General features: G+C 44.4%; 1 protein-coding gene across 1 annotated transcript in view; it reads left to right on the top strand.

The window, feature by feature from the left end:
* The window catches only part of LOC310809744 (E3 ubiquitin-protein ligase rnf213-alpha-like), a 28323-nt gene extending 15971 nt beyond the window's left edge, over window positions 1-12352 (top strand). Inside the window, exons 29-67 of the mRNA XM_083677172.1 lie at window positions 44-168; window positions 300-413; window positions 497-621; window positions 734-856; window positions 964-1028; window positions 1134-1287; window positions 1374-1509; window positions 1644-1835; window positions 1967-2097; window positions 2225-2382; window positions 2497-2706; window positions 2881-3068; window positions 3298-3418; window positions 3529-3629; window positions 3764-3946; window positions 4150-4316; window positions 4409-4514; window positions 4602-4716; window positions 4835-5042; window positions 5258-5454; window positions 5599-5721; window positions 5910-6020; window positions 6141-6383; window positions 6476-6551; window positions 6645-6679; window positions 6811-6911; window positions 7037-7193; window positions 7312-7486; window positions 7768-7862; window positions 8036-8287; window positions 8480-8612; window positions 8729-8812; window positions 8958-9138; window positions 9346-9547; window positions 9656-9733; window positions 9913-10110; window positions 10487-10576; window positions 10852-11030; window positions 11296-12352. Of these exons, the coding sequence (XP_083533298.1) occupies window positions 44-168; window positions 300-413; window positions 497-621; window positions 734-856; window positions 964-1028; window positions 1134-1287; window positions 1374-1509; window positions 1644-1835; window positions 1967-2097; window positions 2225-2382; window positions 2497-2706; window positions 2881-3068; window positions 3298-3418; window positions 3529-3629; window positions 3764-3946; window positions 4150-4316; window positions 4409-4514; window positions 4602-4716; window positions 4835-5042; window positions 5258-5454; window positions 5599-5721; window positions 5910-6020; window positions 6141-6383; window positions 6476-6551; window positions 6645-6679; window positions 6811-6911; window positions 7037-7193; window positions 7312-7486; window positions 7768-7862; window positions 8036-8287; window positions 8480-8612; window positions 8729-8812; window positions 8958-9138; window positions 9346-9547; window positions 9656-9733; window positions 9913-10110; window positions 10487-10576; window positions 10852-11030; window positions 11296-11449 (5586 nt within the window). The 3' untranslated portion in view covers window positions 11450-12352. The remainder of the gene's footprint in view (window positions 1-43; window positions 169-299; window positions 414-496; window positions 622-733; window positions 857-963; window positions 1029-1133; window positions 1288-1373; window positions 1510-1643; window positions 1836-1966; window positions 2098-2224; window positions 2383-2496; window positions 2707-2880; window positions 3069-3297; window positions 3419-3528; window positions 3630-3763; window positions 3947-4149; window positions 4317-4408; window positions 4515-4601; window positions 4717-4834; window positions 5043-5257; window positions 5455-5598; window positions 5722-5909; window positions 6021-6140; window positions 6384-6475; window positions 6552-6644; window positions 6680-6810; window positions 6912-7036; window positions 7194-7311; window positions 7487-7767; window positions 7863-8035; window positions 8288-8479; window positions 8613-8728; window positions 8813-8957; window positions 9139-9345; window positions 9548-9655; window positions 9734-9912; window positions 10111-10486; window positions 10577-10851; window positions 11031-11295) is intronic.
* The last annotated feature ends 2280 nt before the right edge of the window (window positions 12353-14632 follow it).

Raw genomic sequence — 14632 nt, 5'->3', positions numbered from 1 at the left:
ACCTTAATTTATCCACTTCTAAGTTATATCTTAACTTCCCCAGATGACAACATTTTCTAGGCTTTTGACAGCATCAGATATTGGACCACTGGAAGAGGTGGTGCACAATGTTGAGGTTCTCTCACTGCAGCAGTTTGACACAGAGCACTCTTTCCTTAAGAAGATCAGGTGTGTGTCTTTGACATGTTTAATTCATCTGCATAATACATGGTATATTTATTTATTTTCATAAATATGTTTATTTCACCCTTTTTGACATTGTAAATTGTCAGCACCTTTAAACTGTACTGTAATTCTAGGCATTTTCTAACATTGGGAGATGGGAGAAAGAGTGCATCTGGCAACAAAATACTCATCATTCAGTCTGATTTTGATGAAGCATCTCTCAGCGCAAATCTCATTGCATCTGCAAAGTAGGTCAAGTTTTAATTAAATCTTTTTTTATGATATACTGTACAACTAAATGGGATTTTAAGAATGTTTTATTTTCTCTTAGGTACTCAGCTATAAATGAAATCAACAAAACAAGAACAGAGGAGATGGGAGGCAAGGTGTTTGTCTACTTCATTACCAAACTGCCACGGATGGAAGGAGGAACTTCCTATGTTGGATTTCATGGAGGTGAGTTGATCAGTAGTGATCATGAATGTAGCTTTAACACATGGAAATGAGGTAATGTGATAAGAAGACAGAAGATAATCATAGGTTTTAAGGTGATGCTTTTTCTCTTTAGGTCCCTGGAGGTCAGTTCATATTGATGACCTCAGAAGATCCAAAGATATCGTGTCAGATATCAAAGCCTTGCAAAACCTGACAATTAGTCAGCTGTTTGAGGAGAAGAAGGATCAGCCTGAAGGTAGATAAAGGTTTTAATGGAAAAGTTACACTGTGATATTGTTAATAGTGGACAAGTGAAAAACTTTTTGACAAACGATTACAAGGGCACTTTGTATTTTTGCACAGCTATGGAAATAGATGACATGTACACTGAGACAGAGCAACATCAAATGGAGCAGGAAGACCAACCAGTGAGTAATCCCCAATTGCTATTGGAAAATCATGTGCACATAACCATTGTTGTTTTTGAGCACACACCTCATGTTTTATGTTCCTTCCCTGACACCCTACCACAGGGATGGGAGAATGTTCTAGACACCACGGTGCTGGTGCGTAGCTGTGTGCAGAGCGCAGTGGGCATGCTCAGGGACCAGATGGATGGCGGGGTCCGCAGTACCAGGAGAGTGGAGATCCTACTAACACTCCTGAATGACAACGATGAAATAAGAGGTATGAGTACTCAGTAGCAGTTATATCATGTTATGCAATCCAATCATGCTTATAATCACACTGTGTTTATTCATGTATATGAATAGCTGAATTTCTGAGAACTGTGAAGAGGCGCCTTCACTCCTTGCTGATGACTCACGATGGCAACACCCTCTCATCAAACAACTGGGTAATGAAGGAAGCGTCCAACATTGATGCCTTGCAGGAGGGGGGGACATTCAGGTAAGAGATTTTTCACCACTCTACTTTTGCAGGAAAGCTGGGAAATTCCCCAGGAAAGCTATTTGTTAACAAAACCTTTAATTTGACTCACTGTTGTTCAACAATGGCCCCACTAAACTATTGTACCATAACAGACACACCCTATGGAAGTGTGTCCAGGCTGTGGTCATTCCCTTCCTGGCCCAGCTGGTCTCTGTCATTGACCGGGATCGTAATCTTGACATCCTATTGGACACCAACTCAGGAGAGTCTGTGAAAATGCTGTGGTTGGACATCTTTAGGAATGATAAATTACTGGATGTTCCCTACATGAGAGTGGACCGCAAGTAAGTGTCCTAATGGTTCATTATGTTCTAAGAGGCCATCTTCTACTGTATGCGGTCTATAACTCAAGAATGCCAGTAGCTTAGTGTTCCACACTCTCATTCCATTCTAAATCAATCACTCTCTGTCACAGTTCTGAGTTAAAGACCATCCTGGTACAGAATTACATTGCCCTAGACAAGAACATCGGCTGCAGCATGCCTTTCAGCTGGAGGATCAAAGACTACCTGGATGAACTCTGGGTTCACGCTCTGCAACGAGAAGGTAGTGTATCAGATAATCTTATCTGGAACATAGTGTAAACTCTACTGTATGTTGTACGTTTTGGTTAATTTTTCTCCAAGCATCTTATTCCTCTGCATTTAACTAAATTATTGTTTGTCTATAATAGGCCATACCCAACACCAGTTTGAAGAGTTCTTTGGGAAGACCCCACTTGGCCGCTACATTGCAAAAGCAGACAAGGAGATGCAGACAGAGTTTTTCCACAGATACCTGCAGGATTTTATCTCTATGACAATGAACGTGATCTGTCAGGAGGACCTACAGGTAGAGTTTTCTGTTTTTACTTTCAAAAAGTATATTTTCAGAAGATCAGCCTCTATTTTCAGTGGTCTTTATGTAGGGTGATATCTGAAAATGATGTGTGCTCAAACCTTATAGCTTCTCTGTGGGGCCATGAACTGCTGCGTAAACGAGTTGCGACTGCGCCATGAAGCAATGGATAAGGAGGTGATGTCACTGCCCTGGATCCATGCTGCCTACCATGAGTTTAAGAACCGCCTGCAGAACCTCTCAAGAATGATCAGCATCGAGCCCCAAGTGGCCAAAGTCCTACTTAGGAACACACAGGCCAGAGAGGGGGTGGAGATGGTAAGACTTTGATGTGACTTTCCTCCTGTCCCTATGCTATTGAATAACGGTGACTAACAGTGAATAACTTGGAACAGTGACAGAGCACAACTTCATGCTGTAGGCTTGCAAGTGCATTTAAAATATGTTTATTTTGCATTGTTGCATTGCATTGACTCTGTCTCTCACTACCAGATGCTGGATGTGTATGCAGCTGTGGCATGTGTGGAGTACCTGGAGCCCCAAGCTCTGGACACAGACCCCCAGCGGCTAGCCTGGCTCAGGCAGGTCAAGAAGCTCCAGGTCCCCGTCGAGCTGGTTTGCTCTGAGGAGAGCCTACAACACTATGGGGAGAGAAGCAAGGCAATGGTCCACAGAGCCCAGTGAGTTTAAATTCTCTGTACAAAGAAAAGTGTAAAACTGTCTAGGTCGTTAAGAATACAGTATGATTGAGATGGAGTGCTACCTTTCCACATACACTGTAAGTCTTGACAAGTATTCATCGTGCTGCGTATTTTCAGATGCCAAGTGCAAATTAACATTTATTTATTCTGTGGTTGCTGTTTGTTATAATTTCAACAGAATAAGTTTCTGTTTTGTGGTTCCTTATAGGACTGGATGGAACCGCATCTTTTCCCTGTCTCTGTTTGTGCAGCACATGTTGCTAAGCATTGAGGCAGTGGAGAAGAACCTGAAACCTCTTGTTCTAGAGCACACACGAAGGTTAGGCCAAGTAAGTATGGTCTGATCCCCTCTCTGGTACATTTCATCTGATGAGTTAGGCTAATTGCAGCAGGATATATTTTATACTGTGAAATGCTACATTTTCTTGGTCCCATCAAGGTGCTGGAGAAAAACTCAGACCTAAAAATGAGGCAGCCATTTGAGGCAGTGATCGGCATACTCAAAGCCTGCAAAGATGGAGCAGTCGAACGCATCTTCAGGTACCCGACCCAATCTTATTTCCTCTCTCCTTCTCTACCTGCAGATGTGCATTAGAGTCATATGACCAAGCAGAGAGATACTGGTCTTGTAGACTATGGTTAATGGGAGTGTGACCCTCCTGTCTGTGTTTTAGGTTTGGCCTTCAGCCATGCCCTGTGTGTATGGGTGACCCCCAGGACCCCCTCAGCCTGCCTTGTGACCACATCTACTGCCTGGCCTGCATCAGGCAGTGGCTCCTCCCAGGTCAGATGTATTGTCCTCTCTGCATGCAGGACGTCGCAGACGACTTTGCCCTGAGGCCCTCTGAGGAAATACGGTAAGCACATTCACATTGATGAGAAAATGACACAATAGACCTATTTGTTAATTCCCTTGTTTTAATAGCCAATGACATGCTTGTAAAGTCATTTTAGACTTCCCAGTCTTGCTGCTTTCATGAGGTAATTGAATTTTGTAAGTGACATTATTATAAAAAACATTATGTTGTTACTTACCTGTGTTAATTGTTTTGTTGTGTAGGATCCTAATTAACCAGAATGCCCAGTTCAGGAAGCAGTGCAACTCCTTCTTCATAGACCTGGTATCTACCGTGTGCTTCAAGGACAACTGTCCCCCCTGTAGATCCATCATCCTTCACTTGCTGTCCTTCCTCATGGTGGAGCCTACCTCTGTCCCCATCATCGGAGGTACTGTGTGTGTGTGGTGTGTGGTGCGTGGTGTGTGTGTGTGTGTGGTGTGTGTGTGTCTTGTTCTTAAAAACAGGTTTCCTTTTGCTCAGGTCGTCATCGTCAGATGTTGACCAAAGCACTCTCTCCCTTTGATGATTCTGTGGACAAGAATCCAGTAGTTCGGTCGGTGGTGCTCAAACTCCTTCTCAAGTACAGGTGAGTGGCTAGCTAGGGCTGGTTGCCTGCTTTTTTAATAAGTATTGAGGTTTTCATTAAATTGTTTTTTTTTTTATTGTCTTTAAGCTTTGATGATGTCAAAGGCTACCTGCAACAGCACCTGACAGCAGTTGAACAGAGCAACATCTTGGAGGAAGCAGACAAAACAGAACTCTATTCTCTGTACATCAACTGCCTGGAGGTATATACAAATGTCACATTGAACAGTTCTTCAGATTGTTTGTGTCTCAATTGAATATGAATGCAGGCATATTTGTTTGAGTTTTATAAATGTTTTGGAGTGTTGTCACACACCCCAGGATTCCATGTTTGAGAGGATGCAGTGCTACACCATGGCGGAGCAGCAGGCATGTCTGCAGGATGAGAAGGCCTTCCTCGGGGATTTCCTGCGCTCAGACGCTACGTCTACCCAGGAGGCCACTGTAGAGTACTTGCAGCAGGTGGCCAGGGTGCGCATGGGTCTGGATATGGCTACAGGTCTGCTGGTGGATAGGCTGGCTCCCGCAGGTATGTAATCTTGATGTTTCAGCATGACTCATAACAATCTACTTTAGCATGTGGAATGGAATTAATCTTGTAATTTAATGGTCAATGCACAACAGTTCATAAAAAAATGACTAAATAATATCAGTGATATTTGTAATCTTTATAGTCTTCTCAGCCTTCCACTCAAGAAATGTAATTGTCATGTTCCACTTCTCTCTCCCATTACGGTCCAATAGGATCCCAGGAGGTATCCCAGAATGGAAGTGCAGAGTTCCTGACCAGCGTGGTAGACCTGTGTACGTACAGTGGGAATGACTGGTACCGGGTGTACCTGATCCGCAAGATCTCCAGCCAGTGTGGAGTGGAGTTTGTCCAGAAACTCCTAAAAGTGGCTGATGTCCGCTGGCTGTTCCCTGACGAGGTTCTGCAGCAGGTAATGTTGCCCTTCCATAGAATATCCTTTAGGAGGCTAATGAAAGCTAATGTCTGTGTCAAACTTGAAATGATACAGTACCATCCTTTAGTCGTCTGATCATTTAAGACCACTTACCCGTACTCTGTTTTCACTGTCCACCAGAGTCAAGATGGCACGCAGATAGACCAGTACCTTGTGTGTGGAGAGGACTACAAGACTATCCGAGACGCTGTTGCCAAGACAATGATGGAAGGCAAAGTAGAGGGATTAGACAAGGCTTGTGAGGTATTTTTTGTAGTTCTATTTTACTTCTTAACTGAAACACTAACAGAGCCAGCAAGGCAGTTGAAACCAATTATTTTGCGTGCATGTTATGTGATGATGTGTGTCTTTGAATGGGTTTTCTATAAGGTACAGTATCCTGCCTCAGGGAGGATGTGTTTATAAGAATCCTTTTGTGCGTATGTGTGTAGGGTTGTAAATGTCTGCCACAGAGGAGGACCGTTTGCCTGCTGTTGGCTCTGTTCAGAGAAGTCACCTCTCTCTACAAAGCTGCCAATCCCAGCTTCCATCCAAAACCTGAGGTAAGTTCTTACTCGGGAGAGCCAGTACTGTGTCAAAATGTCACCTCAGCTCCCTTAGACTCCCATCTGGAGTGTCTGAATGATTGATTAATTGATTAAATGTCCCTATTGATTTCCTAGCAATGCAGAGCACTGGAGGCTTTCATCCAGGCCTCCAGGGTGCTTGCCAGTCCAGAAGTGAAGGCTTTCGCCCAGGCCTTGGTGGCCAACCGGCTGGATGTCCTGGGTGTCCTGCCTGGGGCCTCTGGTGCAGAGTGTGTGGTGGTGGAGCTGAGTGTTCACCTGGCTGCAGTCCTGCTCTGTGGAAACCAGGGTGTACTGGTGCCCCTCCAGCAACTGGCACTGGTCCCTGCCAACATGCAGGTGGGGATACTGCCTGCTCTGATCTATTGCCCCTCCATTGTTTGTCATCACAGATTAGTCAATTTAAGGTTGTTTATTTTGTCCGTACATAGAGAGCCTTCTTACCCACTATGCCGGAGGACATGCTAGCAGTTGCCCACCAAGCCATGGGACAGTTGCAGTGGTACTGTAAGTAGTGGCATGGTGAAATTATTTTTCATATGTGAATCGGAAAGAATTATGTGTTTTCGAAAATATCAAGCTTTCTACTGTTTTCCACAGTTTGTTCGAATGGTCACCCTTGCACCATTGGTGAGGTATGTAGCATTCAGTTGATTTTGGATTAGCTATTTGGCTTAACTTTAATATATGAGCTGTTAAAACACAACATTGTACTTTCTCTTAATCTCTTTTTCTGTCCTGCTTTTCTCTCCAACTCCCCCTTCAGTGTGGCCAGCCTATGGAGAGGAGCCGTTGTCTGGACTGTGGGGCTGAGATAGGAGGGGACGACCACAGACCTGTCCATGGCTTTACTGCTGTTCAGATCCAGTGAGTTGGGCTCTCAGTGAGTCAGTGTGACTCACTTTGAGATTATGAATCATAGAAATTGCTTCAGTAGATGCTGTAATGTCACAATACTGGAGAATGAGAAAGTGATTGTTACCTTTCCATAGGGGTGACCGCACCCAGCCTGGCCACATCCTAGGGGATCCCACACGGAGAGACAATCCAGACATGAGGGACACCAAGAACATGTCCCCCGTGCCCTTCAACCTGGTCCGCCTGCTCACACACATTGCCATGCTGTTAGGGGCCAGCAGTCACCTACAGGTAGACCACAGCAAACCAACAAAGGTTTAAAGGGACATTTAAATTGAACGGTTTTGTTTGTGGGGCATATTTATCTTTACATCTCTTTCTCTTTATTTATTTCTCTTTGTCTGTCTAGCCCATTTCTGCCATCATCAAGCCTCCAGTCCCTGACCCACGTTTGTTCCTGATGGCTCACCTGCTGAAGGACATGGAGCACCTGAGCAGGTCCTTGGGGAAGGGGGCTGATGACACGGTCAATGCCGTCCACCTGATGATCAACAGCCTCCTGGAGCCTCACCAGCCTGGAAACTGTAAGGAAACCAGAAACCCCCTCTTGCCGCCTATTATCCATCCTGACATTCATACCTGGCCATCCTGACATTCATTCCAGGCCATCCTGACATTCATACCAGGCCATCCTAACCCTAAGTAACAAAATAGATAAACCACCCCTAATTTTTTTTTCAATTTGATCTTCTTCCATACAGTACATTCTCAATAGGTAGCAATTCCCCTGAATGAGATTCACCTCCATCTTTATCTTAACACAATCAAATGAATACTCTTGTTCATGCTATGATTTTGTCCTTAGGGCCTGTTCAGTATGACAATCTCCTCTCTACCAAAGAGGCCCGAAACGGCTGGGAGATGACAGTATGCACTGACATAATCACTCCTCAACTCAAGGTAAAACAGATGATCATGAATCAGAAAATCACTATTTGTTTACCTCATCCGTAAATAAATACATATTTTGCAAGGACACTGAATAACAGAGATAAATGTATATATATGAAAGATATCAAAGTAAGACCCTCTTGTATTTCTCTCTCTCTCCTCCCCTGTCCTCTCATCTCCAGCACCTGGACAGACAGCTGAAGGACGTGAATGCGTTTATCAGGGGCGACTCTCGGGTGTCCTCCAACCCCATTATGAGGCTGATGTTTGGGGACCCGTGCCTGTTCCTGACCTCTGTGCCCCAGGCCTCCCTGATCCATGGCTCAGCGGTGTGGAGCTGCAGAGAGAGGGTGTCCCTGCTCAGCCTCACCCACATTGTGGAGCAGAATGACGGCAGAGACACCTTGCCCATGCTCTGGAGGTTCCTGCAGAGGGTAATTGACATCGCTGACTTAAAACTAAACATTGAGGCTCTGACTTGTGTATCAACCATGGCTATAGGCTGCAGCTGTTCAGATTCAGCATTGGTAAGGTTTACAGTCACTGGTGTGTGGGGACCAGTCAGTTGTTCTATAGGTGCAGTGCGATTGGTTGTGTTTAGTCAGTGACCCTGTTATTGGTTTTAGGAGGCAGAGTTACGTTTGGTGAAGTTCCTTCCTGACATCCTGGCCCTGCAGAAAGATCTGGTGAAGAATTTCCAGAATGTGGCTGACCTATCCTATACCAGCATAGCTGAGTTCCTCCACAGTCAGAAAGCAGGTACTGTCACTTCTGAATCACTCACAATACTGTATGTATTACACCGACCAATCAACTGTATTGGCCCGATATTTTTTTTATAGATTCATGATTATTATTTTTTAATCTTCACACAGCCTCCCTCACAGCCTGGTACGAGAAACGAATCAAAATCTTCCTGACGACATGGAATCAGCTCAGGGTGTCACTGGCAACCAATGGTAAATACAGAGATAAACAATGTAGGACACCATTTTGGCTTAAATACTGAGAGCTCATCACAGTAACTACTATGAAGCCTTGTCGCAGCCCTAACCCAGCAGTCTGGATTATAACCTGGATTATAATCTATGTGTGGCTCTGCAGGTGAGATTAAGATTCCAGGTGAGTTCTGCCGGGAGGACCTGGACCTGACCAGTGGCTTCCAGATCCTGTTGCCACGGCGCCAGGGTCCTGGTCTGTGCTCCACGGCGCTGGTCAGCTACCTCATCGCCCTGCATAACGAGCTGGTCTACTGTGTGGACAAGCACACTGGAGAGGAGACCAGGTGAGGGCGCTGTTGTTACACTGACACTCACTAGTTTCCATTTGGTATGAATCGTTCTGTATGCATTCGGATTGCATTACCGTATGTCAAAGCATAGTTGGACGTTGTTAGTCCTCGTTCTAATGTTGAGACAGAACGCTGTTCATATTGTCTGGCCCATCGATGAAGTGAGAATATAGGTTCACTCTTTCTCTCTCTGTCTCCCAGCTACACAGTGAGTCCGGCAGACCTGACCGACCTGCATGTGATCCGGTACGAGGTGGAGAGGGACCTGTTGCCTTTGGTTCTGTCCAACTGCCAGTACAGCATGGAGCGAGGCCAGGAGACCCTGCATGAGTACGACCTGCTTAAGATTCAGCAGCAGATCCTCACCCGCTTCCTACAGGGCAAACCCCTCATCACCCTCAATGTGAGTGTATAGGGACAGACGAGAGGAAATTACTGTACGACCACATGCTACTGTATGAGCTGTTATGAGCAATTTTATGATATGTACATTTTGTGGGCCTCTTTACAGGGAATCCCCACACTGGTGAACAGACATGACCGCAATTATGAAAACATTCTCAAGGATGTGAAAGGAAAGGTTGGACAAGTAAGTCATGGTGCAATATGACATTGCGTATGACCCGTCATTGCGTATGACCCGTCATTGCGTATGACCTCTTTCTGTGCCCTTTCAGGAGCAGAAGTAAGTCATGGTGCAATATGACATGATCAAATTTAAAACATGCGATTGAGTTGACCCCCCCCACGCTTTCTGTGCCCTTTCAGGAGCCCCTAGCGTCCCTGACCCTGTGTGCACTGGCTGGAGAGCTACAGTCCTACAGCGAGGTGTGTGAGGCCCTGTCCACGCTGGAGGTGGCCCTGGGCTTCCTGGCTATGACTGGGGGAGAGCCCCACATGCAGCTGGCCGACTACCTGGAGGAGGTGCTGCAGATGGGAGACCAGACAGCCCCGCACATCTTCAAGGTCAGAGTAATCTGCTACTACTGCTACTGCTGCTCTTGGCATAACACCTACTCATTTCTGCTTCTTCTACTCTCCTTCCTCTGCTAAATCTGAAAGGCTGGCCTGGAGGCTTCACCACCATTCACTCACTTTAGCTGGTTCTTGTTTCCAGCTTTGTTTGTGAATAGTAACATCAGTTTTTATCTTATGATACCTCATTGACATGTGACATACTGTTTATTGAGATCTTTTGAGCTAGCCCATAAGCAGAGATGTTATTTCACCACATCTGAGATGAGAGGTCGTAGTTTGTAGTAACATTGTTTGAGCCTTACCTGACGTAGTTAGTAAATAATGTCAGGTAGGACTGACCTTAGCTTTGTCCTCTTGCCCTCAGGCCCTGAAGAGGTGCAGTCTGAAACACTGTGTGGCCCTGTGGCAGCTCCTGACTTCACTCAAATCAGAGAACATGCTGCGCCTCAAGAGGGTAAGACAACAGACAGCACTTTACTGCTACAGGACAGGAAGTCTTGTAGATGGCAATCATGTTAAGATCGTCATTTGGTTAGGTTAATGGTGGTATTACCGATTATGAGGTGGCCTTACTATGTTGTGTCTGTTTAATGTGGTTGTATACCCAAGGATTTGCCTGCTAATTTAACTGAGTCAAGAATGATTTATAAATTGATGAATACCACATAATCCTAATGTTATAATTGTATAATTCTAATTCTCTCTCTCTTTCTCCCCCCCCGTCTTCAGGACCCGTTTGTGGAGATCTCAGGGGAGTACAAACAGGCCTTGGGAGAGGAGGAGCGCAGGCTGCTCACTGGGTTCTTCTCCAAGAGCAGCGCTGACTCATTCCTGCTGGAGATGCATGAGTTCCTGTTACTGATCCTCAAGAACCCCTTTGCCCCTGACACCTTCAAGCCTGACTGGGGGTAAGACTGCAGATCACAGATTCATGTTATTTTTTTTCACTCAAGGAAGGGAACACTGCCAATTAAACCTAGCTTGTCGAGAGCTATCTCTTAATCTACATGGCTCACTTTTGAAAGTTTTAGAAATGGAAGAGATTGTTTTTCATATACAATAATGATATTCAGTACATCACTTACATGGAGTACTGTATATCGTGACTGAGGATCATGAACATATTCACTGTCTGAGAAACCCACATATTCATTGTCCTGTCTTCTACTCTAGCCTGAAAGAGACACTTGTGTCCTACATGGAGCGTAAAGACCTGGACATTCCCACTGACGTGGAGGAGTTCTTCCCTGAGACCATCTACCTGTCTCAATCCATCGAAGCCTGGAAGTTCACTGTGGCCTTCAAACAGGAGCGCAGTCAAAGATAGCTCCAGCCAGACACACATTCTCTTTCATTTCACTCTGCCTTTGTGCACCTTTTACAGTAACTGTATACTGTATGTAGAGGCCTCTGATATGTTTACAATAATGGTTACTTATACAGAACTTATTTGTACCTGTCTGCAAGTAGTGCATATTTTGAAAAGCACTTGTTTATGTTTAGCTTCAAAGTGCCACAACACAGGTATAGTACAATACCCACATATATTATTCTGCCATCTATAAAGTGAACTGTGATTTGTTCTGATGCTCCTTCTGTTTTTTTTTCTGGTTTTAAAATGTTCCTTCAATTAGTAACCACTTTTGAAAGTGGTGGTTGTTAGCTAATGTTTTCTAATTTCATAGTGATGATTGACATGCATACAATGTTTATTGACTGCACTTTTTTAATGTGAATTTCTCTGTCACATGGTGACAGTGGAGAAAAAGACTGAACTCCAGTTGCTATAGTTTGGTCTTTGACTCAGGGATGCAACTCAGTGAGATGTTGGATTATAACTCTCGGGTCTGAAATCGAATTGGAATCAACCACATACAGAAGTAGTCAAGAAAATAATCAAGATTTAGCATGAGTGTCATTTAATGGGTGTCTGGCTGTTCCCAATTATGAAGCAACTTTGCTCTTGATATCTCTACATGGCATACCATGTAGAGATATCCATACATTTTTACAACTAACTCATCAGCTCAAAATAGCTTTGCTTGCAATCGCCACTTTCAGTATCACTGCCTTACAGAATAATTATGCTCATTGCATTCGACACTTTCCTTATTCCTCATGTTAAACTTAAAGTTGGACCAATCTATTTTCTGTATTCCATTTCATTTCTCTGCTGAGTGACATGCAGTGATTATGTTTAACAAAATAAAATGGATGCCTCTCCTCCCTTTTTTGTTGGCCGTTTCTTGAAGCCTTTTTGTTTTCAGTGACCATAAGACCTCATTCCCACTCCTCAGTGTTTGAATCAAAAATCCTGGAAAATGTTGTTCTTGCTAAGGTGAAATAACCAAATTAATTCTTTAATTACAAATGAAAGGTCAGTGATTTTAACCAGCTCCTAAATAAAGAGCCATGAATGTACTGAAATGACTGTGGAAGCTATGGACTGTTCACTCTTCTCTAAAGAGTTTCAAGCAGGCCAGTCAACCATGAGGAAATCCTTTTATTTGGAGTTGTTACATCATAGCCAAAGGCCAGATGAGGCATCTATGATTGAGCACACAGGAAATGCCTGTCTCCCCCAGGTGATTTGACTCTCTGACCCCACACTAGTAGAAGCACAATGTGTTTCCGATCAGCATGATGGACATGATAAGGCCTGAGAGCGACATAGCTAGGACGGTTTCTTAATTTGATTTCCTCTATACCAAAGCAGTGTTTAGCATAACAATGTCACATGGGTGCCTAGACCCTTCAAATGTAAACCATGTTGGCGACCACCCCCTGGGTTGATAACCACGAAGCTGGGAGCGTGTAGGGCAGTCCATGTTAAATGATATCCTTAAATGGAGTTGCAGACTGGAATATTTCCAAATTCCATAGTAATGTCATTGAATCAGAGACAGTTGTGTATGCATTTGGCCTAGTCCCATTTCCATTAAGAAATGTTACTCTGATGTACTTCATTTTCAACTACATGCCCCCCCCCCCCCCACACAGCACATACAGTGGAACTAAGGTGGATGAGCTTTGAGCTAGATCTTATAGTAACAGTGATAATACTGTCGTCCATTAGAAAATTTAGCTGCAAAGTACAGTAACAGGACAGGCTGTAGGATACCCATGATGGGGACCAACTGGCACACAGGGTTGGCACATTCCTTCCCTGGCTGTCTGAGGCTGACACCTTGCCCCAGCTGCTCTTGCCCTCGATGCCACCGTGTTCATTAGCAAACCTCGTTGAGGGAACACATGGGATAAACACACCCACAATGGGATGTGAGGCATCATTTACAGTACTCAGGCCTGGGGGAACAAGCCTCAGTGAACAAGCTCAATCACTCGCCCTTCCACTTCTTTGAGCTTCAGAGCCACCGTTCAGATCGCACAAAGGAATCAGCACAAAAGGGCCAAATGGGTGCCCAGCCCAGCATTGTCTTTGTCCCCTTGATGAGAAGAAATTAGGGGCAAAAATGCAACAAAGAATCGGGCACCTCTAATGATAATCATGGAGGGTGTCACATTGGGTGATGGGTGGCTGGGTGAAGATGGGCTAGAATGGATAACGGTCGCTGTCCACACAAGAGAATTGAGTTCACCAGCATTTCCATTGGGATAACTAAACCTACCTGATGAGTTTTGCGTTTACTGTCAAATATTTTGAGAGTTTGGCACTTTTTTGAGAGTGTACTCAATGTATTTATGTAAGAACAGAAATGAAGATAGGCTATACATTATTCCAGTAGATGGCACTATCAGCCTTCTCTCTGCACTAAAACTTGAGTAGTGTTCTACAGCTATTTTAAATGAGATGGGCGAAGTACCACATTTTACCCACAGAGTATAATTGCCAGAGAGGGGGGCAGGGATAACCAAACACATCCAAAATGCTTTGGGTAAGAGATTTCATCCTCAAACTTGAACAGACAAACTTGAACAGATGATATGATGTGCCCCAACTAAAGGAGAAGCATCCAACTTCATATGTACCATATGCATTATACTGTATAGAAACATGCACTTTGTTTTTCTGAGAAAGTAAGAGCTCTCTAATGGTGGTTCAAAAAAGGTAATCAGCCTCAGACCCCACATTTCATATCTTAATTGTGCCCTTGAATTGGAGCCACCACTTTGTCTCGTGCGAGTAGAGCTGACCTAGGCTTAGCCCTCAAAGTATAAGACCCAGTGAAAACACAGACTGTGCACTGTTGTCACTGTTGCCTGATCTGCGAAGTGTTTCAAACTGAACCCTTTGAAAACAACGTCACATTTTCATCAAGTTTGCACCTTGGGGATCCAATATCATCCTATGGGGCTGACGCCGGCCAGTCGTCCTCCACCAAAAGGGAGCTAAGATTTTAATGATTACGGTATGAAATCAGACCCTGAATGAGCCCTGAGCACCTCAAAAGTACACCAACATAGGCTACTGTATTTGCTATGGGGAATTACATGCGCTTCACTGGCGGTCTGGGTAAATGTTTTCTTTAAATTAGCCCTCCAGGGTGCT

Source organism: Argentina silus (genome assembly GCF_951799395.1).
Source record: "Argentina silus genome assembly, chromosome: 9".
In the NCBI taxonomy this organism is placed as follows: Eukaryota; Metazoa; Chordata; class Actinopteri; order Argentiniformes; family Argentinidae; genus Argentina; species Argentina silus.
Note: the sequence above shows the minus strand (reverse complement) of the source record. Positions and strands in the feature narration are given on the sequence as shown.